The sequence below is a fragment of the Schistocerca nitens genome, chromosome 2, assembly GCF_023898315.1.
Source record: "Schistocerca nitens isolate TAMUIC-IGC-003100 chromosome 2, iqSchNite1.1, whole genome shotgun sequence".
In the NCBI taxonomy this organism is placed as follows: Eukaryota; Metazoa; Arthropoda; class Insecta; order Orthoptera; family Acrididae; genus Schistocerca; species Schistocerca nitens.
Window position 1 is genome coordinate 66,994,774 of NC_064615.1, and position 22,451 is coordinate 67,017,224.

Consider the following 22,451-nt stretch of genomic DNA (forward strand, 5'->3'; position numbering starts at 1 on the left):
CGTAGCCGCCTTGCTTATGCAGTGATGGCACACTCTTTTCCCGTTGCAGTAAGTTAAGGAACCAAATAAACTTGTTATTTTCCGGGAGGTCACTCGTTTTACGAAAACACTGCCAGAAGATTTCTATACTGCAATATTTTAAGGCCTTGTCGAATGATGAGTGCTAAGTTTACAAAGGGAGTATGCTGAAAAGAAAGGTAAATTTCAGACTGGTACCCGCGGTTCTGGTGTCTCGATCCCAGTTTGTGACTTATTTATTTACTCACTGTCGTAATTATTAATCGACAGGACACGACACGCATATTCGAAAGGCTACATTATTTATGTAACATTTAGCATACAAAATTCCCGATCGAACATGTACATCTGACATCTCAATAACGTCTTTTAGCATGATTATGTCTTCAGTATTCAGACGCGAGCATATCTCAACTCTCACTACTTTAGAGCCATAGCTCGTGTCCTCGACAATTACAATTCGCGCTTTCAGACGAAGAACGGTATTGATGAGGGGAGCAAACACAGGTATGACCATACACTTACGAATGCCATCAGAACTTGATAGTAATAGGCAAACGTAAGCTGCGCCAGATTTTTTGCGTGGTACGCCACTGGGAGCGAATGAGCAGTAATGGTAGCGACCCATTTGCAGGCCATAATGCAGTCCGGCTCGCCGACCGCGCCGTGGGCCATAATCGACCGCGAGGAGTCGATCCTGCGCGGGCTGCGGCTGGCCGAGGCGGTAGGCTGCCCGCACACCAAGGCGGAGATGCCGTCCGTCATCGACTGCCTGCGCCGCAAGAACGCCACCGAGCTCGTCAACAACGAGTGGGGCACGCTCGGCATCTGCGAGTTCCCCTTCGTGCCCATCATCGACGGCGCCATCCTCGACGAGACTCCTCAGCGCTCGCTGGCCGCCAAGAACTTCAAGAAGACCAACATCATGATGGGCAGCAACACCGAGGAGGGGTAACAACCAGCTATTACTGCCTATGCTTCTACCATCAGATCGCAATGTCTCAGTGAGTGGGACATCTGGGACTTTACTCTGGGCACCGTCTCCATAGGGGCGGAGTTCTTACATTTGTGGTAGGCGAAAACTGTGGGGAATGGTTGCAGAAGTAGGTAAGAGAGAGAAAGAGTTAGGAGGTTGATGAGAGAGTGAAAAGTAAAGCAAGAAGAGTTACAGGTCACTAAATCGGGAAGGGTCGGAGATGTGTGAAGGGAAATTAGAAAATCAGGACTGGAATGTATTGAGCAACAGTTCCGCAAGCTCTGCTTCTCTGTGGTACGAAACACTTAAGACTTGTTTAGGGCTACTAGGTTAAGGGAAATGAGCTAACGCAATTGAAGCGTATGTACTATATTTTATGTTTGTAGTTTATAGCGCCTTTTCATACATCTAATATAAAAGAAATGTGCATAGAATGACATTGCTGCAAGCAATGCCGGTTTTGATTACGTGTTTACTGTATTTGGAATAACAACATACACTATAGATTTACTGAAATGTCTATCTTTCGCTGAAATGTAAAGTGATATTGATCTAAATAAACGAAAAAAACAGGCTAAACATCAATGTGGAGTTAACCAAAACGGTCGTGGATGGGGGGATGGGGTTGTTTTCCGCTCGGAGGGGTAGCGGCTCTCAGAGTCGCAGTTTCACTGGGTGACAGTTACCCGACGTACGCCACTGGAGCTACAGAAGAAATACCGACAGTCCATTCGTTATTACATAGTCTGTTTACAGTAATTAAGTGTTAACTTCACAGTATTTCAAGGTAACCTTGGTGATAAACCATATGCCTCAATTGCGTTCCTGTCGTAGCTACAACGTAAGGGGAGAGGCGCGTGGCCATGTCCGTTATTATTCCACAAGACAGTGGTATAGCTGCTGAGAGTCTCAGAAGTGTGTAACGGTTGGCATCAAATATACCAACCTGCAGCGGTCAGCGTTACTTAGGTCAGGGGGCGAGATTCGAAACAATGTCACTGTATATGATCCATGGTAAAGCCAAGGAGCGTGTTTACTAATTGGTCGCTTGAACTGTATAAAACGTACGCAGTCAGCTTCAGCTCGCAAGGCTTAGATACAAATTGTCTTTCACTGAAGTAAGCATGCGTTTCTAGTATACTTAGAAATTTGAAGCTATAATACATGTGAATGGCAATATACAGGGTGTTTCAAAAATGACCGGTATATTTGAAACGGCAATAAAAACTAAACGAGCAGCGATAGAAATACACCGTTTGTTGCAATATGCTTGGGACAACAGTACATTTTCAGGCGGACAAACTTTCGAAATTACAGTAGTTACAATTTTCAACAACAGATGGCGCTGCAAGTGATGTGAAAGATATAGAAGACAACGCAGTCTGTGGGTGCGCCATTCTGTACGTCGTCTTTCTGCTGTAAGCGTGTGCTGTTCACAACGTGCAAGTGTGCTGTAGACAACATGGTTTATTCCTTAGAACAGAGGATTTTTCTGGTGTTGGAATTCCACCGCCTAGAACACAGTGTTGTTGCAACAAGACGAAGTTTTCAACGGAGGTTTAATGTAACCAAAGGACCGAAAAGCGATACAATAAAGGATCTGTTTGAAAAATTTCAACGGACTGGGAACGTGACGAATGAACGTGCTGGAAAGGTAGGGCGACCGCGTACGGCAACCACAGAGGGCAACGCGCAGCTAGTGCAGCAGGTGATCCAACAGCGGCCTCGGGTTTCCGTTCGCCGTGTTGCAGCTGCGGTCCAAATGACGCCAACGTCCACGTATCGTCTCATGCGCCAGAGTTTACACCTCTATCCATACAAAATTCAAACGCGGCAACCCCTCAGCGCCGCTACCATTGCTGCACGAGAGACATTCGCTAACGATATAGTGCACAGGATTGATGACGGCGATATGCATGTGGGCAGCATTTGGTTTACTGACGAAGCTTATTTTTACCTGGACGGCTTCGTCAATAAACAGAACTGGCGCACATGGGGAACCGAAAAGCCCCATGTTGCAGTCCCATCGTCCCTGCATCCTCAAAAAGTACTGGTCTGGGCCGCCATGTCTTCCAAAGGAATCATTGGCCCATTTTTCAGATCCGAAACGATTACTGCATCACGCTATCTGGACATTCTTCGTGAATTTGTGGCGGTACAAACTGCCTTAGACGCCACTGCGAACACCTCGTGGTTTATGCAAGATGGTGCCCGGCCACATCGCACGGGCGACGTCTTTAATTTCCTGAATGAATATTTCGATGATCGTGTGATTGCTTTGGGCTATCCGAAACATACAGGAGGCGGCGTGGATTGGCCTCCCTATTCGCCAGACATGAACCCCTGTGACTTCTTTCTGTGGGGACACTTGAAAGACCAGGTGTACCGCCAGAATCCAGAAACAATTGAACAGCTGAAGCAGTACATCTCATCTGCATGTGAAGCCATTCCGCCAGACACGTTGTCAAATGTTTCGGGTAATTTCATTCAGAGACTACGCCATATTATTGCTACGCATGGTGGATATGTGGAAAATATCGTACTATGGAGTTTCCCAGACCGCAGCGCCATCTGTTGTTGACAATTGTAACTACTGTAATTTCGAAAGTTTGTCTGCCTGAAAATGTACTGTTGTCCCAAGCATATTGCAACAAACGGTGTATTTCTATCGCTGCTCGTTTAGTTTTTATTGCCGTTTCAAATATACCGGTCATTTTTGAAACACCCTGTACTTTCCAAGGTATCTTCCTGCCAAAAGCAAATCTAACAGGTATTCGAAGGTGCGCTTACACGTGTGTTCCTTGCGGCTTTTCGTAGTGCGGCTGTGCTTTCCCCACGCGCAAGGAGGGACACGTATCTCCCCGTCTGGTGGCGGGGAGACCCCTGCACATCCGAGCGCACAATTCAGAGGCCTGCGCAACTTTACACCTGTGGATGCGCCTCCGCCTCTACGTGCAACAGTTGCGCATACCTAGTGCGCACGGAAAGTCGCACCACTGTAAACGTCCCTTTAATGCCAACGTGGAGGTGCCCACATAACGTTCCCAATGTAAGGGAATAGACCCAAACATCAGTTGATTGTTAATTTTAGTGGCTCAGGTTCAAAGTTAATGTTAAATCCACAATCACAGTTTTCAATGTTTAACAATTTTGAACTTGACTTCAGCGGAACACGATGTAGTATATGTAAGGAATGACAAAGTAACATCATCATATCCATTAATTGTTTATTTGACGTTGTTGGCACTTCTGAAAGAGCTGCCAAGAACGTTAGTTTCTCAACCGATGGATCTGATGACATATATACAGGAAAGAACTTTTCATGAAATTATAATGAAATCCAGACCTTTAGCTGGTTACAGGCGTTGATAAATATCAACGGGTACAGTTGAAAAACGTATACCCCGACCGGGACTCGAGCCCGGGACCTCCTGCTTACATGGCAGACGCTCTATATCACGCTCACCGTGAGACCTACATTTCCGACTTTCTGTCCACACACTACATTTGTAGCGCCCCTGCCCAGTACAGTCATTACTCGCGGCATTGTAATTTCATTCATCGAGAGTTGCAAGATCACCAACGGTATATGTACAGATACCAGCTTCATATAGAAATTTTCATACTTTTGCGTGAACTGGAGCACAAAACTTTCCTTGTCTACCACTTCAAAATGGCTAACCGGCAGCCAGTGCAATGATGATAACTTTTTTTAATAGTAAAAATGTGACGATGATGCGATGATGTCTTTAGAAAGAATAGCCGGTCAAATTATACACCACTTGTACGCTGCCTAAATGTGTTGACCGAAAACTTTCGCTCATGAAGTATACGGGAGCTGCTGAGTGCCATGATTCCATCACGTTCATAATAAATAAGGTAATAAACTATACAACTACAGGCAACAGCCAATCAAATCAAACCTACTTTAATGTCTCTTTAGAGTAACCGTGTAATTTGAGTTACCTGTTTTTGTGTTCATTATCCGCCACAGATTATTGTCCGAAGATTAGATTTATGCATCTCTCCACTGTAGCCTTTCCTCTGAAAGCATTTTCATCGTGGCCTATTCTACAACATACGAAGGCAGTTCAATAAGTAATGCAACACATCTTTTTTCTCGGCCAATTTTGGTTGAAAAAACCGTGGAATATTTGTGGAATATTTTCAAACATTCCCGCTTCGTCTCGTATAGTTTCATTGACTTCCGACAGGTGGTAGCGCTGTACCGAGCTGTTAAAATGGCGTCTGTAACGGATGTGCGTTGCAAACAACAGGCAGTGATCGAGTTTCTTTTGGCGGAAAACCAGGGAATCTCAGATATTCATAGGCGCTTGCAGAATGTGTACGGTGATCTGGCAGTGGACAAAAGCACGGTGAGTCGTTGGGCAAAGCGTGTGTCATCATCGCCGCAAGGTCAAGCAAGACTGTCTGACCTCCCGCGTGCGGGCCGGCCGTGCACAGCTGTGACTTCTGCAATGGCGGAGCGTGGGAACACACTCGTTCGAGATGATCGACGGATCACCATCAAACAACTCAGTGCTCAACTTGACATCTCTGTTGGTTGTGCTGTCACAATTGTTCACCAGTTGGGATATTCAAAGGTTTGTTCCCGCTGGGTCCCTCGTTGTCTAACCGAACACCATAAAGAGCAAAGGAGAACCATCTGCGCGGAATTGCTTGCTCGTCATGTGGCTGAGGGTGACAATTTCTTGTCAAAGATTGTTACAGGCGATGAAACATGGGTTCATCACTTCGAACCTGAAACAAAACGGCAATCAATGGAATGGCGCCACACCCACTCCCCTACCAAGAAAAAGTTTAAAGCCATACCCTCAGCCGGTATAGTCATAGTTACAGTCTTCTGGGACGCTGAAGGGGTTATTCTGTTCGATGTCCTTCCCCATGATCAAACGATCAACTCTGAAGTGTACTGTGCTACTCTTCAGAAATTGAAGAAACGACTTCAGCGTGTTCGTAGGCACAAAAATCAGAACGAACTTCTCCTTCTTCATGACAACGCAAGACCTCACACAAGTCTTCGCACCCGAGAGGAGCCCACAAAACTTCAGTGGACTGTTCTTCCTCATGCACCCTACAGCACCGATCTCGCACCGTCGGATTTCCATATGTTTGGCCCAATGAAGGACGCAATCGGTGGGACGCACTACGCGGATGATGAAGAAGTTATTGATGCAGTACGACGTTGGCTCCGACATCGACCAGTGGAATGGTACCGTGCAGGCATACAGGCTCTCATTTCAAGGTGGCGTAAGGCCGTAGCATTGAATGGAGATTACGTTAAAAAATAGTGTTGTGTATCTAAAAGATTGGGGAATAACCTGGTGTATTTCAATGCTGCATAAAATAACCCCTGTTTCAGAAAAAAAAGGGTTGCATTACTTATTGAACTGCCCTCGTACAACGATTTGAACTTGCTGACTGTGTCCAAGGCTTGTTCTACCTCTCAAATTTTCACCCCCCCCCCCCCAACCACTTGCCTCTACTACCAACTGACGATTCCTTGATGCCTCAGGATGTGTTCTAGCAAGCGATACCTTCTTTTAATTACGTTTTACCGTAAACTTCATTTCTACACAATGCCATTCAGTGTCTCCTCATTGAGCATTCGATCTACCCAACTTATCTTCAACATATGTCTGTAGCTCCCAGTATCGAAAATGTGTATTCCCTTCTTGGTCCACATCGCACTACTCTAGAAGGCTGCAATCCAGGCAGATACCTTCAGAAAAGACTTTTAACTCTAAATTTATGCAGCACATTATACTATTTGTCTTTTTCAAAACTCTTCCTAATCTGCGTTTTACATCCTCCTATACGTTGTACACTAGTAGCGATATTCGTGTACTACTTCTACATCTACATCTACATTTCTACTCCGCAAGCCACCCAACGGTGTGTGGCGGAGGGCTCTTTGTGCCACTGTCATTACCTCCCTTTCCTGTTCCATTCGCGTATGGTTCGCGGGAAGAACGACTGCCGGAAAGCCTCCGTGCTCGCTCGAATCTCTCTAATTTTACATTCGTGATTTCCTCGGGAGGTATAAGTGGGGGAAGCAATATATTCGATACCTCATCCAGAAACGCACCCTCTCGAAACCTGGACAGCAAGCTACACCGCGATGCACAGAGCGCCTCTCTTGAAGAGTCTGCCACTTGAGTTTGCTAAACATCTCCGTAACGCTATCACTCTTACCAAATAACCCTGTGACGAAACGCGCCGCTCTTGTTTGGATCTTCTCTTATCTTCTCCGTCAACCCGATCTGGTACGGATCCCACACTGATGAGCAATTTTCAAGTATAGGTCGAACGAGTCTTTTGTAAGCCACCTCCATTGTTGATGGACTACGTTTTCTAAGGACTCTCCCAATGAATCTCAACCTGGCACTCGCCTTACCAACAATTAATTTTAAATGATCATTCCACTTCAAATCGTTCCGTACGCATACTCCCAGATATTTTACAGAAGTAACTGCTAGCAGTGTTTGTTCCGCTATCATATAATGATACAATAAGGGATCCTTCTTTCTATGTATTCGCAATACATTACATTTGTCTGTGTTAAGGGTCAGTTGCCACTCCCTGCACCACTTCCTGCATTTCGCTGCAATTTCCTAATGCTGCAACTTCTCTGTATACTACAACATCATCCGCGAAAAGCCGCATGGAATTTCCGATACTATCTACTAGGTCATTTATATATATTGTGAAAAGCAATGGTCCCATAACACTCCCCTGTGACACGCCAGAGGTTACTTTAACGTCTGTAGACGTCTCTCCATTGAGAACAACATGCTGTGTTCTGTTTGCTAAAAACTTTTCAATCCAGCCACACAGCTGGTCTGATATTCCGTAGGCTCTTACTTTGTTTATCAGGCGACAGTGCGGAACTGTATCGAACGCCTTCCGGAAGTCAAGGAAAATGGCATCTACTTGGGAGCCTGTATCTAATATTTTCTTTGTCTCATGAACAAGTAAAGCGAGTTGGGTCGCACACGTTCGCTGTCTCCGGAATCCCTGTTGATTCCTACAGAGTAGATTCTGGGTTTCCAGAAGCGACAAGATACGCGAGCAAGAAACATGTTCTAAAATTCTACAACTGATCGACGTCAGAGATATAGGTCTATAGTTCTGCGCATCAGCTCGACGACCCTTCTTGAAGACTGGAGCTACCTGTGCTCTTTTCTAATCAATTGGAACCTTCCGTTCTTCTAGAGACTTGTAGTTATTTCTGTTGATAGTCAACTTACAACTTTTTTTCAAGACACTACATTCCGTTCAACTAATGTTGCAGACTTTGCAGTTTCTGACAGTATTACAGCGTCTTTGCCATTCCTGACAGTATTACAGCATCAGCGGCATGCCTCAGTCTTTTTTTTTTTTATTATTATTTCTTGCCGTGAACTTAACATCCAGTTCGCTTCGATTTCGTTTACTGCTAACGCAGTGTGGCAACGGGAATATGTTACAGTCAACTCTCACTCCTGTCCCGAACAAATCTTTCCTTTCTTGTTCTTTTTCACTAGTAACTGCAGCCAGGCATCGGTACGAGTTGAATATACCCCGACGCTCCCGCAGGTACTACTTCATCATCTACTACTTGACGGAGCTGTTCCGCAAGGAGGAGGACGTGTACGTGAGCCGCGACGAGTACCTCAAGGCGGTGCGGGAGCTCAACCCGTACGTCAACAACGTGGCGCGCCAGGCGATCGTCTTCGAGTACACCGACTGGGCCAACCCGGACGACCCGATCGGCAACCGCGACGCCCTGGACAAGATGGTGGGCGACTACCACTTCACGTGCAACGTGAACGAGTTCGCGCACCGCTACGCGGAGACGGGCAACAACGTGTACATGTACTACTTCAAGCACCGCTCCGCCGGCAACCCGTGGCCGTCGTGGACGGGCGTGATGCACGGCGACGAGATCAACTACGTGTTCGGCGAGCCGCTCGACCCGCGCAAGGGCTACACGCCGCACGAGGTCGAGCTGAGCCGCCGCATGATGCGCTACTGGGCCAACTTCGCCAAGACGGGGTGAGTACCCGGCGTAGTGGTATTTAGCAGTCTAATAGTATCAAGTAATGCACGCCAATCAGCGAATCGACTGATAAAATAGTATGCTGACCCTTTATCGCCGGCCATAGCCGCACGTTGTGGAATCCTAACACCGCCCAAAGAAAGAAAATGATATATGAACATATTACGATTTTTATTTTTATCCTGGTGTATTAGTTGAACTGTTATACTGGGCTCGCTAACGAATAATTATGCGATTTCCTGAGATGCGAAAAGGAATCTCGTAAACTACACTACTGGCCATTAAAATTGCCACACCACGAAGATGACGCGCTACAGATGCGAAATTTAACCAACAGGAAGAAGATTCTGTGATATTCAAATGATTAGCTTTTCAGAGCATTCACACAAGGTTGGCGCCGGTGACGACACCTACAACGTGCTGACATGAGAAAAGTTTCCAACCGATTTCTCATACACAAACAGCAGTTGACCGGCGTTGCCTGGTCAAACGTTGTGATGCCTCGAGTAAGCAGGAAAAATGAGTACCATCACGTTTACAACTTTGATGAAGGTCGGGTTGTACCCCATCGCGATTGCGGTTTATCGTATCGCGACATTGCTGCTCGTATTGGTCGAGATCCAATGACTGTTAGCAGAATATGGAATCGGTGGGTTCAGGAGGGTAATACGGAACGCCGCGCTGGATGCCAACGGGCTCGTATCACTAGCAGTCGAGATGACAGGCATCTGATCCGCATGGCTGTAACGGATCGTGCAGCCACGTCTCGATCCCTGAGTCAGCTGACAGGGACGTTTGCAAGATAACAACCATATGCACGAACAGTTCTACGACGTATGCAGCAGCATGGACTATAAGCTCGGAGACCATGGCTGCATCACAGACAGGAGCGCCTGCGATGGTATACTCAACGACGAACCTGGACGCACGAATCGCAAAACGTCATTTTTTCGGTTGAATCCAAGTTCTGTTTACAGCATCCTGATGGTTGCATCCGTGTTTGGCGACATCGCGTTGAACTCACTTTGGAAGCGTGTATTCATCGCCATACTGGCGTATCACCCGGCGTGATGGTATGGGGTGCCATTGGTTACACGTTTCGGTCACCTCTTGTTTGCATTGGCGGCACTTTGAACAGTGTACGTTACATTTCAGATGTGTTACGACCCGTGGCTCTACCCTTCATTCGATCTCTGCAACATCCTACATTTCAGCAGAATAATGCACGACCGCATGTTGCAGGTCCTGTACGGGCCTTTCTGTATACAGAAAATGTTCGACTGCTGCCCTGGCCAGCACATTCTCCAGATCTCTCCCCAGTTGAAAACGTCTGGTCAATGGTGGCCGAGCAACTGGCTCGTCACAATACGCCAGTCACTACTCTTGATGAACTGTGGTATCGTCTTGAAGCTGCATGGGCAGCTGTACCTGTACACACCATCCAAGCTCTGTTTGACTCAATGCACATGCGTATCAAAGCCGTTATTACTGCCAGAGGTGGTTGTTCTGGGTACTGATTTCTCAGGATCTATGCACCCAAATTGGGTGAAAATGTAATCACATGTCAGTTTTAGTGTAATATATTTGTCCAATGAATACCCGTTTATCATCTGCATTTCCTCTTGGTGTAGCAATTTTAATGGTCAGTGGTGTGTCTTTCCATTGGTCAAACAGTTACGAGACCAGCGTGGACCAACTGTAGCAAAATATACGCGAACAAAGGTAAGGTTTGGCAAGGAATAAAATCATCTTTCATCGAAACAGTGCTCACCCACATACACAACTCTTGTTTCTGTGGCAAAAATACGTGATCTAAGACACGAATTGTTGCCAGACCCATCTTATCCCGCCTACTTCGACTGATTTGGTTCCATCAACTTTACATCTCGTCCCCAAGTTCGAAATTTTCCTCGGTGGACAGACATTTCGTTCAAACGAAGAACTAACACCAAAAGACAAGTGCTTTGGAAGCCTGGAGGAATCTAATTTGCGATGTGGAATCCATGCATCGGAGCATCGCTTGACCAAGTGCATTAGTGTTCAGAGGGTCTACACTGAATATTCGTTTGTTTCTATTCTGTTCCGAGAATTTTTCAGTCTCCCTCGTACATTGTCTCTAGATTTGGAAGAAGCCCGTTCGGATACACTTGGTGAAAGGATTATTATTGCCAGTATTTGGCTCGCAAGGAGACTAGAGGCATTTTCATATCAAACAGTATACTAAGATCCTGAGTCTGATTATAAGACACTCTTCACAGTGTCTCGTGGAGTGAGGGAATGTGACACTGAGCTAAGGCAAATAAAACGAACTGCAGTGAGTCATTCAGACCTGTCGAAGCGGCTTTAGGTGGAGGAATTATCTTGTATTCTACTAATCACCAAGATCCTTTTTAATCGTAAATGTGTGTGGAAAGAGAGTTTACTGGAGAGACAAGCTGTGAAGTTTGCTCCATTATTGAAATTTTCGTTTCTGTAGTACTTCCAAAACAACAGCTACACACCCTAGGACTCCTTAGTTGAATATCTTTCTTTTATGATTTTCCAGGACGGCCGTGAAAGGGATGTGTTGGTTTGAACTGCCGTACGGTGGCAGAGATATAGGGAAAGGCCAGAAGTCTTTACCATGACGGAGAATTAGTAACCTTGATCTTCGGACAACATCACACTGTATTATATATTGCTAGTGTCCTTGATATTGCGATTAATTTCGTGCAGATCATTTTCTGCAGCGAGATACAAGAGGAAAGACATGCAAGTGATTTGGTACGTAGTATTTCACTATCACAACCAGCAGAGCACCAGCGGCATTATTATTTTAAGCTAGAGGACGCTGCAAATAATTTGGTAATCAAGGCTACGTCACGTACCAATTGTTAACTGTGGGAGCCGAGCAGACTGGTTGTGTCATATACTGAATACAGTTATTGGTAAATAGGAATTTCAGATAGCATCTCTTCTTAATTTATGGTACACAATTCAAATGCACCATCTCTTGTTACAACATTGCAATTATCATAGTAATAACAGAACAGGTGAGAAGTAAAGTGAGAGGTGGTCGTCTACCAACGTAACTCAAGCAACGTAACTTAGCAAAAAATAATAGACATTTTAAACCGTGGCAGAGGTTTGTCACCACGAACCGAGTCGGCTTGCTTGAGAACGACGTGAACTGCCATGCTGTGCTAAGTTCACGATAGAGCGTGGTGTGGCACCTTGAAAAATTTACAGTAGTTTCACTTCAGTTCTGTAAAGTAAATGTCAGCGACATCGTACGTTGATAGGTAGCAATTTGCGTTATCACATGGAATATCTGATGAAAATAGAAGGGTTACTTATCGAGTTTAAGAGTAGGGGCACACCACAAATTGCCTTGAAGGTTTTGAAGATTTCATTTCACCTCTGGAAGAGGACTTCTCCAGACACTTAGAGTGGTTCAACAGAATTTTCTCTGTGTAAGAAACAACGTGCTAGGAGTTATAAAGTACCCCTCTTTGTTATCTCACTACGCGCGAAGTTCATTACACACGCAATTGCAAAATTGCGGATGGCCAACGATCGACCTGATTCACTCACACTTCTGCGCGTGCAGATGCTTCACGTACTAATTATCGCAGGAATCTAGTGTTCTTCCAGCACTGTTCCTCACTATGACGAAATTCTAATTATTACACGTTGTTGGTTACGAATATTTGTTGCGTTCACTACGTACACATCTACAGCGTGTAAGGAACAATTGTCATCTGCCATCAGCGTCATTTTTTTATTAAATATTTGATGCAACATTCATTATAACTCTTTAGTTGTGGTGCCGCTTTGCATAATACTTTGGTGTAGATCCGTTGAAATTATTTTTTTCACACTTATTTTCACTACTTTATTCCACACCAGCCAGAATGCCAAACATCCAAACAAGTACTCCAATTAGACTTTTCCTCCGCAAGAAATCAAAAATGACCGCAGACTCACACAAGGAATTTATTGCCTTTATTAATAAACGTTTAAGATCTGTAGCCTTTAGTATATGGCGATTTGATATTAATTGTTTTTTACCTTTCGTACTTCATGGATACATGGGACTATGCCAGTTGAGGCTACACTATTGTTGAAACTTTTTTTAAATACTTGCGTAATTCGTGGCATGCTAATTAATTTCTACTTAATAAACAGCAAAAGACAAAGGACATGCGATAATGTGTACAAATAAACAACAGATTGAGAGCAACACATTTGACGCCTCGCAACTAGCAATTAGGTTTTAAACTCTGTGTTTTGCCTTGGAGAACCTGAAAAATGGTACACAGTCTTTGTACACGTGCTGCACGACAACGTTAGGAATGTCCAGTTTGTTTTGCTGGCCAGTGATCATCGTGTGAATGCTGCAGATGTATTTGAATCGATCCGTGTCATTGGGCACAAAGACCAAGATGAAATATATTTACAGTACAGGGGTGTGTGTATGTTAAGAGCTCCTACACCTTTAAACAACGTCTTTCACGAATACTGCGATGTAATATGACAATTCTGACCGCCCTTTCCGAAACAAGAAATATCTTTATTCTTTGTGGATCTCTGTACTCTCCCTAAAACGTAACACCCCAAGGAATCATACAGTGCAGTGAACGACAGTAAAGAAGCCTTCGAGTAGAAAGTAACTTCACAGTTTCACAAATATGTCTCTGAAAATACCGTATTACGATTCAGTGATTCTGTAAATTATACAGTTCGTAGGAACAATTGCTATTTAGTGGCCAAAGGTCTACATAGTACTACACAAGCTACAGTTTTCATGCCCCGTTTTTAAACAATCATAGTCTTCATGAAGATTTTGGAGAATTTGATGAACGACAATATATACACAGAAGATAAGCAACAGTACAATACATAATGTTATATGCTATTGGGCTTGGATCATGTTCATAATTTTGGATTACAATGTCCAACACACACATATGGTATTTACTAGAACAACCCAGAAAATTTTCTTGAGGTGGAGATTATAAAGTAAAACTTAAACAGTGAGGAATATTAATACGAGATTCCGTGAGCAGATAATGATGAAAATAATCCCTCAGAGTTCTGTAGATATATTACAGAACAAAATCATGAAGCGACAGACACATCACAGTGAATGTCAGTTTTACACATAGCTGATAAAGGCAGATATCAAATCTACCTCAAAGAAATGGAAATTAGTAGTCACATCAAACAAAGATCGGAGTAATATTCTAAACGAATAAACCTACCTAAAATACAAAGAAAGATTTGGAAAAATATACACATGTCCACGTCCAAAAGCGAAATAACCTCCTTTTCTTAACACAGAAGAATTGAGAGGTAAAATTTCCAAAATCTTCTGCTCCATTCTTCCGGCAAGTTTGTACCATCGTCGCAGAATTACACTGTACTACCATGAAATCTGCCAGAAGTTACGAATATACAGCATATATATATATATATAATGTGCGTCTGCATGCCAGTGATACAGTATTTTCTTAATCAAAGACACAGTCTGTTACCTTTTCTGTTGCCGGCCGTTGTGGCCGAGCGGTTCTAGGCGCTTCAGTCCAGAACCGCACTTCTGCTACGGTCGCAGGTTCGAATCCTGCCTCGGGCATGGATGTGTGTGATGTCGTTAGGTTAGTTAGGTTTAAGTAGTTCTAAGTCTAGGGGCCTGATGACCTCAGATGTTATTTCCCATAGTGCTTAGAGCCATTTGAACCTTTCCTGTTTGCGTTATCTCCTACATGCGCCAAACCTATTGAGACCAACGACGGGACATTTTATGCTAACGCTCCTGACTACGAAGCATCCTGGCCACAGCAGTCGCCGTTTACTACGTGAGCGAAACAACAATTGTACACGTATAGGTGTATATAAGAAAAAGTAGGAATAAAGCGTTGCCCGGAAATGCTTGTACCTCTTACCGCTGCATTCCGCTGCCACTCACTGATTGTTGCACAGGTACACGGATCGTCACAACACCCTCGGTTGATGATGTATGGACGTCGAACTGCATCCCATCATCTCCCTTAACTCTCAAAAGCGCGGATGAAACGTGAGGGGGGCGGCGGAGTGGAGGAGGTAACGGAGATCATGACTCCCTTCCCCCACCCCTAAGGACATTATTTACATACATTTATTTCCACGTTTTTCAGTTAGTTTTCGGAGACTAAAGTAGCGTGAAAGCTAAGGCTCTCGAAATTTCTAGATAATGTGCTATGTTTAACATGGGATATTTAATAGTTGTTGGACTGAGAGCTAGCCATTGTGAATCGGCTTGCACCCTTGTCAACATTTCACGCTGGTAAAGGTGACCAGTCACGTGTTGTCCATATTGTCAACAAGAAGTCCGATTCCATTCGTGAACGCAAAGGTGATACCAGCAACCCACAGAAAATCGAGAAAGGAAAGAGAGAGAGGAAAAGCTGCTTACCTAACGAAAAGAAAGACTAATTTTTCCCGAATGTAGGCAGTAACGACAGAAGGAGGTCTCATTCCATCCCCCTTCCAGTTACTCGCTTGCATTAGCGTAGTTTCCAGACATGTGTTCAGAAAAATTGTGTCGAGTAAACTATGATGTAGCATTTACAGCCCTTAAATCACTTGCGTCACACGTCCAGTGTACACGACGCAGTCACGTCAATGTGACCACTCTACGTGCAGTAACCACTCACAGACGGTAGGAAGCAGCAATGGCAGTGGACGCTACATAAAGCATGTCGGTGGATGCGGAAATAGTACAGTCGTCGCCGCAATGCGGAAAAGGAGCCATTTATCCCACGTCCAAAAGAGCACGATGATTGTGGCTTTCTGACCAACAGTGGAAGCATTACCGCAACGTTTAAGTCTGTAAACTGTTCGCGTGCCGTAATGGTTAAAGGACACCGTGCATGCCAAAATGGCGCTATCCGGAAACGGCGCCGAGGCCACTGCGATCAGGAACGGGCTGTAGATAACACGTGTGAAAGACGACTACGGAGATGTGAAAGGGCGAATAGTCGTGCAGGTGTTGAGCAGCTGACCGCCCTGATGAAGCAAGTGGCTGCAATAGCGTCTCCTCCACGACCGTTCAGCAAATCTTGCTGCGTATGTGTCTGCGCAGCAGGCGACAAGTTCGTGCACCCACGCTGACAGGTGTTCATCGGCGACGAAGGCTGGAGTTGGCGCGCCAGCACCACTACTGGATGTCCACTGAGTATCGACAGGTGGCCGTTTCACATAAACGACGTTTCATGCTCCATTGCACAGATGGCCACTGGCGTATACAGCCAGTGCAAACACCCTGCAACAGTTATGGTCTGCGGAATATTTTCGTGGCATTCCCTGGATAATCACATCATCCTGAACGGCAAAATGGATCAGCATAAGTATGAATCTATCCTTCGAGACCATATCCAACCTGCATGCTGTCTGTTTTCCTCGGCACGATGGCATCTACCAGCGGGACTGTGTAACGTGTCACACAGCACGCAGTGTACGCGCATGGTTCAAAGGGTACCAGGATGGGTTCACTGTACTCCCCTGGCCACAAACTTGCCTTGCTTTAAACTCAATCGAGAACCTGTGGGGCAACCTCGATTGGGCTGTTGGTGCCATGGAACCTCAACCGAGAAACATAGCGCAGCTGATTTTGCCACTGGAGTCTTCCAGAACCTCATTAACTCTTCCTGCATGTCTCGCAACGGATCGCGCTGGAAAAGCTGGTTATTTAGGCTTTCGACAGGTGGTCACACAATAGCGATGGGACAGTGTATTTCTCTGAATTGTAGGAAACACATTATTATTACACAGATTGTTGTCAAAATCTTATGCATCTGTGACTCATGAAAGTGGGGGTGACTGAAAATTACATTGGTGGTAGTGGAGTGGTGGGGTGTCGGGGAGAGGATGGCAGTAATAAACAGTGACCTTCGTTACACAAAATCGAATGCTGTAACCTCGCCTGGAGTTTAATTCGTCTTAATAACTATATGCACTACTGAATATACACGTCGACAACTGACGGACATCTTCACTTTATATTACACATATTTCAAGTCGAACAAAATGACTTTTGTGAAAATCAAACGTACAATATTTGTCATGCACTGTTGATTAAAGGCCTCCTTGAGGTATATTCGTGAGTTACTTGTCTACGCAACGTTAAACTATTACGTAGCCAAGTTTATCTTTAATTTTTCCTAATATCATCTACTCACCTTTCCTTATCTAGTTATCTCAGAATTTTTCTTTCTCTCTGAATCCCGTAAAGAAAATCCTATAAATTTAGTCGGTGATACCAAATCATCCTACTGAAAAATATTGTTTAATTTGCTAATTACATTTTTATTAATTGATTTTCTTCCCAGATGACATATTTCTTCCATTCTGTATAGTACGAACGCGCCATTGTTATTATCTTCATATAAGAAATCTTTATTTTCAACAGTACAAAATACAGCATTAAGCATTTTAAAGGATACCATGAAAGCTGAGCTTCACTGTTAAGTGTCAGTCGATGCAGATAGATAATAAATTTAATAATGGTCGTGAGCTCTGAACGTATTTCTCCGATATAAAATAAGCTGTAATGTCACATATTATGCAGAATAAAGCTATTGCATGCTTTATATGCTTCATGATCGGACATACTTTCCGATTAACAAGATTTTGCACCGTTTTTCAAATATCCGTTCCAGTGACAGATTGCTTTTTTATTTTATTTGACGCGATATGGGCCAGAACAAACTTGCGTAACACTATGAAATAGCAATATATCTAGAAAACTGGCAGGAACGGTGGTTTTTATGTAAATTAAGAGATTGCTATTTGCGTATAAGACAATTAATTATGTTCCTTTCTGGCACAGTTAATGGCAGTTACATCTTTGTTTTGTTTTATTTGTTAGAAAAATAAAATAAAAAGTTTTTAAACGCGAAGAAGAAAAGGTAATTATTGTAATTTCATATCATATCCTCCGTCACTGTTCTTCCACGCACAATATCATGGACCTGTTGGGTAGATGGCTGTATCAACTATCACACAGTGAAACTAAGACGAGGGCGCGATTGTAGCAGTGTGTAATTACGAGGTACACTGCTCGTAGTTTCCCTCATAACACAGTCGTAAATGTAGATTATTCGTGGTGCTGAGGCACGCAGAAGAAACTTGCAAAAATTGTAGGAAAGATTAATTTCATCTCGACTACCGATGTTATACAAAGAAGTGTTGAAAAGTAAAGCCCATGCATTTTTAATTGAGAGCTCTTAAAGTTTTTTAAATAAAACAAACTTTATAAACATTCTACATCTTAATCTTCATATCTGCATAGTTATTTCTAAGTTTAGGCACCATGGCGACGATTACATTTCCCCACATGAAAGACCAGTTTGTCACTATAGCATTTTTGACTTTATTGGTGGAGCCACGACTCACTTCTGCTTCCACCGCTTCATGGCAATGCAAATGAAGTCCTCGCTGGTGTTCTTTAAATTCTGCAGACAGATAAAAATCGGATGGGACCAAGTCGGGACTGTATGAATTATGATCGATGGTAGTGAACCGAAGGCATTGTTGCAGGTGTCTCAACATTCGTGTGTGGTCTGGTATCGTCGAGCTGAAGTGGAGGATGCTTTGTGGATGCTTTGTATGGACGAACTCTTCGAATTCGAACTCGATTACAGTTCCTCACGCACCGCCACAGTTACGTTACACGGCTTTATGTTATCGTCTACAATTCGGAGACCTCTAGCGGCAGGAGTTCCAACCTGGGTGAACGAAGCGGAAAAGTCGACACAGTAATATGGATGACATGCAAAACCCCAGTCAATATTTTGAACAGAATAAAAAATTCGGAGCCTTTACTTTTCAGTACATCCTCCTGTATTCTTTCTACACAAAAAAACAGGAAACGTAGTTCTTACCACGACCAGAGTGAAACGACAGAAAATTGACAAGGGAACTGTATACAAAAAAGTGGTAACAAGGGGAGTGGGGACTAGGAAGAGGACAAGACCTCTATTGGTAGACATTAACACATTTCAACATCTATGCTTAGAAACCAGTGGACCAAGCGTTCTAGGAAGGAAGAGGCTAGCCATGGAAGAAACAAGAATAAGGGAAATTAATTATGCGGATGATCAAGCAGTGTTGGCCGAATCTGAAAAAACTACAGTTTATAATCGAGAGTAACGTAAAAAAGGGAAAACGGAATGGACTTAAGTTATATGTAAGGGAGACCAAAATGCTGAGAATCGTCAAACATGTAGATTAAATAAAATTTCAGTCGGAGGAATGATCTAACCTGTCTGGCAAAAAAAAAAAGTGGAGCACCCAGAAGACATGGGAAAATGTCAGTGTAACTTCGTACATGTACACACCACTGGCGGATCTGTAAGAGAGTAGCGTTGCAATTCTATGAGGCAGATAGATGCTTTTGTGTTAGAGTGCCCACCAGGATGCGTTTATGTTGTTACTAGCCTGGCAGTGTGTATAAGGGGCGCCAAGTCTTACTGATCACTTTGAAGTCGTGTTAGATGGCGTTATGAGCACCTGACAGAGTTTATAAGGAGTCTCTTGGTGGACTTCCATTTGTTCCATTTGTCTAGCTAGTCGAATCGTACAACATCCATATTTGTGGGTCATTCGGATGTTGTGACATTGGTCCGATGTTGGACCCCATGGGAACATGAGGCTTACTCGTCGTCAAGGTTCCAATCGACCACGTCCGACTACATTAAGGAAGGCTCGTCTTGTGGCGCACCAAGCTCAGTATATGTCCTTCACCTCTGCACCTGCCATCCGAGAACAAGAAATAGACTGCCTGGAACATTGTGGACCCCGCACCATTATTCGAGTACTAGCAGCAGCCCTACCAGGGAAATATCGTCCTATCTGTATGCTGGCGTCAACACAAAACAACACAAACGGCAGCAGTTAGAGCGGTGCAGTGACCGAAAGGCATGAACTGCGTCTCTGCACTACCTCGGAAAACCATCGTCAGCGAGTATTGTGGCGACCTCGGGAGAGGTCCCATTCTTCCAGTCCTTTGAAGAGGCGCAGCGACCACGATGTGGACAACCGCAAGTATTACTTCAGGTTACAGTTGGTAGTGATTAAGGAAACTCTGATACCGCAGTGACACATCACGGACATCTTACATCCTCATGCATTACCTCCCATGAGATAGTCTATTGGTGCCATTTTTCAACAAGACATGGTTTTTGCATCCATGGTGTCCTTGATGTTGAGTTACTACTGTGGCCAGCAAGATCCTCAGATCTGTCCCCTAAAGGACACATCCTCTTTCAACCCATCAAATTTCATTTCGTTTTTCCTCCCTTTTGCGTGCTTCACCTGTCAGTCAGGCGGTGTAGTAAGAAGCAAAATGTTTCACATACTTAAAATGTCGGTTGAAAATTGAAGCCGTGTGGAGAAAATTAGCACTAGTATATCTACATGGTTCAAATCGCTCTGAGCACTATGGGACTTAACATCTGAGGTCATCAGTCCCCTAGAACTTAGAACTACTTAAACCTAACCAAGCTAAGGACATCACACACATCCATGCCCGAGGCAGGATTCGAACCTGCGACCATAGCGGTCTCGCGGTTCCAAACTGAAGCGCCTAGAACCGCTTGGCCACTCCGGCCGGCCATCTATATGTAAAAATCTTTTGACCAGGTGAGAGGATTGTTGACGGCTAAAGTGGTTTCGATAAATTAAAAATTGAGATTCGCTAAGTGTTTTAGCCGGTAAGGAATTATAGGCTAAAAAATGGTTCAAATGGCTCTGAGCACTATGGGACTCAACGTCTCAGGTCATTAGTCCCCTAGAACTTAGAACTAGTTAAACCTAACTAACCTAAGGACATCACACACATCCATGCCCGAGGCAGGATTCGAACCTGCGACCGTAGCGGTCTCGCGGTTCCAGACTGCAGCGCCTTTAACCGCACGACCACTTCGGCCGGCAAGGAATTATAGGCAACCAAAAACAATTAGGAAAATATTGTTGAGGAGAAGAATTGTAAAAGTGGAATGCGCTGCATGAATGACGAAATAGTATTTCTATAAACAGGGGAAGAAAGGAAAAACAGTGGAAGTCATAAAAATGAGCAAAACATCTTAGTTGGGACATGCATTGCGAAGAAGTTACCAGTAATAAAGAGTCATTCAAGGAAAATGGCAGATAAAAAGAGAAAGGGGCCGGCCGCTGTGGTCGAGCGGTTCTAGGCGCTTCAGTCCCGAACCGCGCTGTTGCTACGGTCACAGGTTCGAATCATGCCTCGGGCGTGTATGTGTGTGATGTCCTTAGGTTAGTTAGGTTTAAGTAGTTCTAATTCTAGGGGACTGATGACCTCAGATGTTAAGTCCCATAGTGTTTGGAGCCATTTTCGAGAGAGAAATAGGAAAACGGCGATTTTCAATGCTGCGTGACATTAAAAATGTGCGAAGTAGCCATCGGATTATCGAAGAGACTCAGTGAAAAGCAAAGTGGGAATCATTTATCGGATACCTGTTCTCAGATAGATACTCGGAAAAGGAAAACCACGACCAACTTACTGTGACGAAACATGGGCTGTTTTCATGCCCAGTGTCTTGCACGTGGCTTGGCTTTTTCCGCCACTCAGAATATCCGGCCCCTGGCTGCCGCCTTTTTGTGTTAACTGGCTTGCGTGACCAACCTCACTAATGTCAGCGGGAAGCCGTAACTCAGGGCATGGCGACAGCCAGCTGGGGAACTGCCGCAGCTGGGTTCGTGACTCCAGAAGTTTGTGTTACTGGCTTAACTAGGTGTCACTGAAACAGATATATTGCCTATTGGATGAGGGAGGCCGTAACGACCAGTAAGTGAACATTAGGAAGATACGGATGGCGTACAACGCAAAAAATTCTTTGAAACTTCAAGCTAATATGCAATAAAGCATGCTTATTATATGTGACAACTTAAATCTCCGTCCCGGCCCGATACTCGTACGCGGATAGCTAGCATTAGCTAAGAGTGTACTCTTAACACCACGAGAAGGCCGTCTCTACGCTTCAACATATACGTAGTTCTCTTCCGTTTCTTCCAAATAACTTAGGTTCCCCTATCAGTCGTTCCGTGAGCCATTCTCGGAAGCTTACACTGATAGAGCACCACCATTCAGTCCCTCGGAAGTACCACAATGCAGGTCATCTATTATTCCCACTTCGTGTACTACATAGGCGATGAAGTCAGAGATATAAAAAGCGCTATCTAAGTTGAACGAAAAGAGCACTTAGGCTTATTTTGATTAAGAGTAAGAAAACAAGTTATAAAGGTACACAGATGGTAATTTTGATTTCTGCATGCTTCCGCATCTTGTAACTGATTTGTGTGATCTTATTGTGGTATACGTGAATGTATGCGTAAGCATTTGGTCACATTCTAATG

The 22,451-nt window shown here is 44.2% G+C and overlaps 1 protein-coding gene across 1 annotated transcript in view; it reads left to right on the top strand.

Moving 5' to 3' along the window:
- The window catches only part of LOC126234837 (acetylcholinesterase-like), a gene marked incomplete at its 5' end in the record, with an annotated part of 357,715 nt that overhangs the window by 31,829 nt on the left and 303,435 nt on the right, over nt 1-22,451 (top strand). Inside the window, 2 exons of the mRNA XM_049943579.1 lie at nt 653-969; nt 8,594-9,052. Coding sequence (XP_049799536.1) covers nt 653-969; nt 8,594-9,052 — 776 coding nt within the window. The remainder of the gene's footprint in view (nt 1-652; nt 970-8,593; nt 9,053-22,451) is intronic.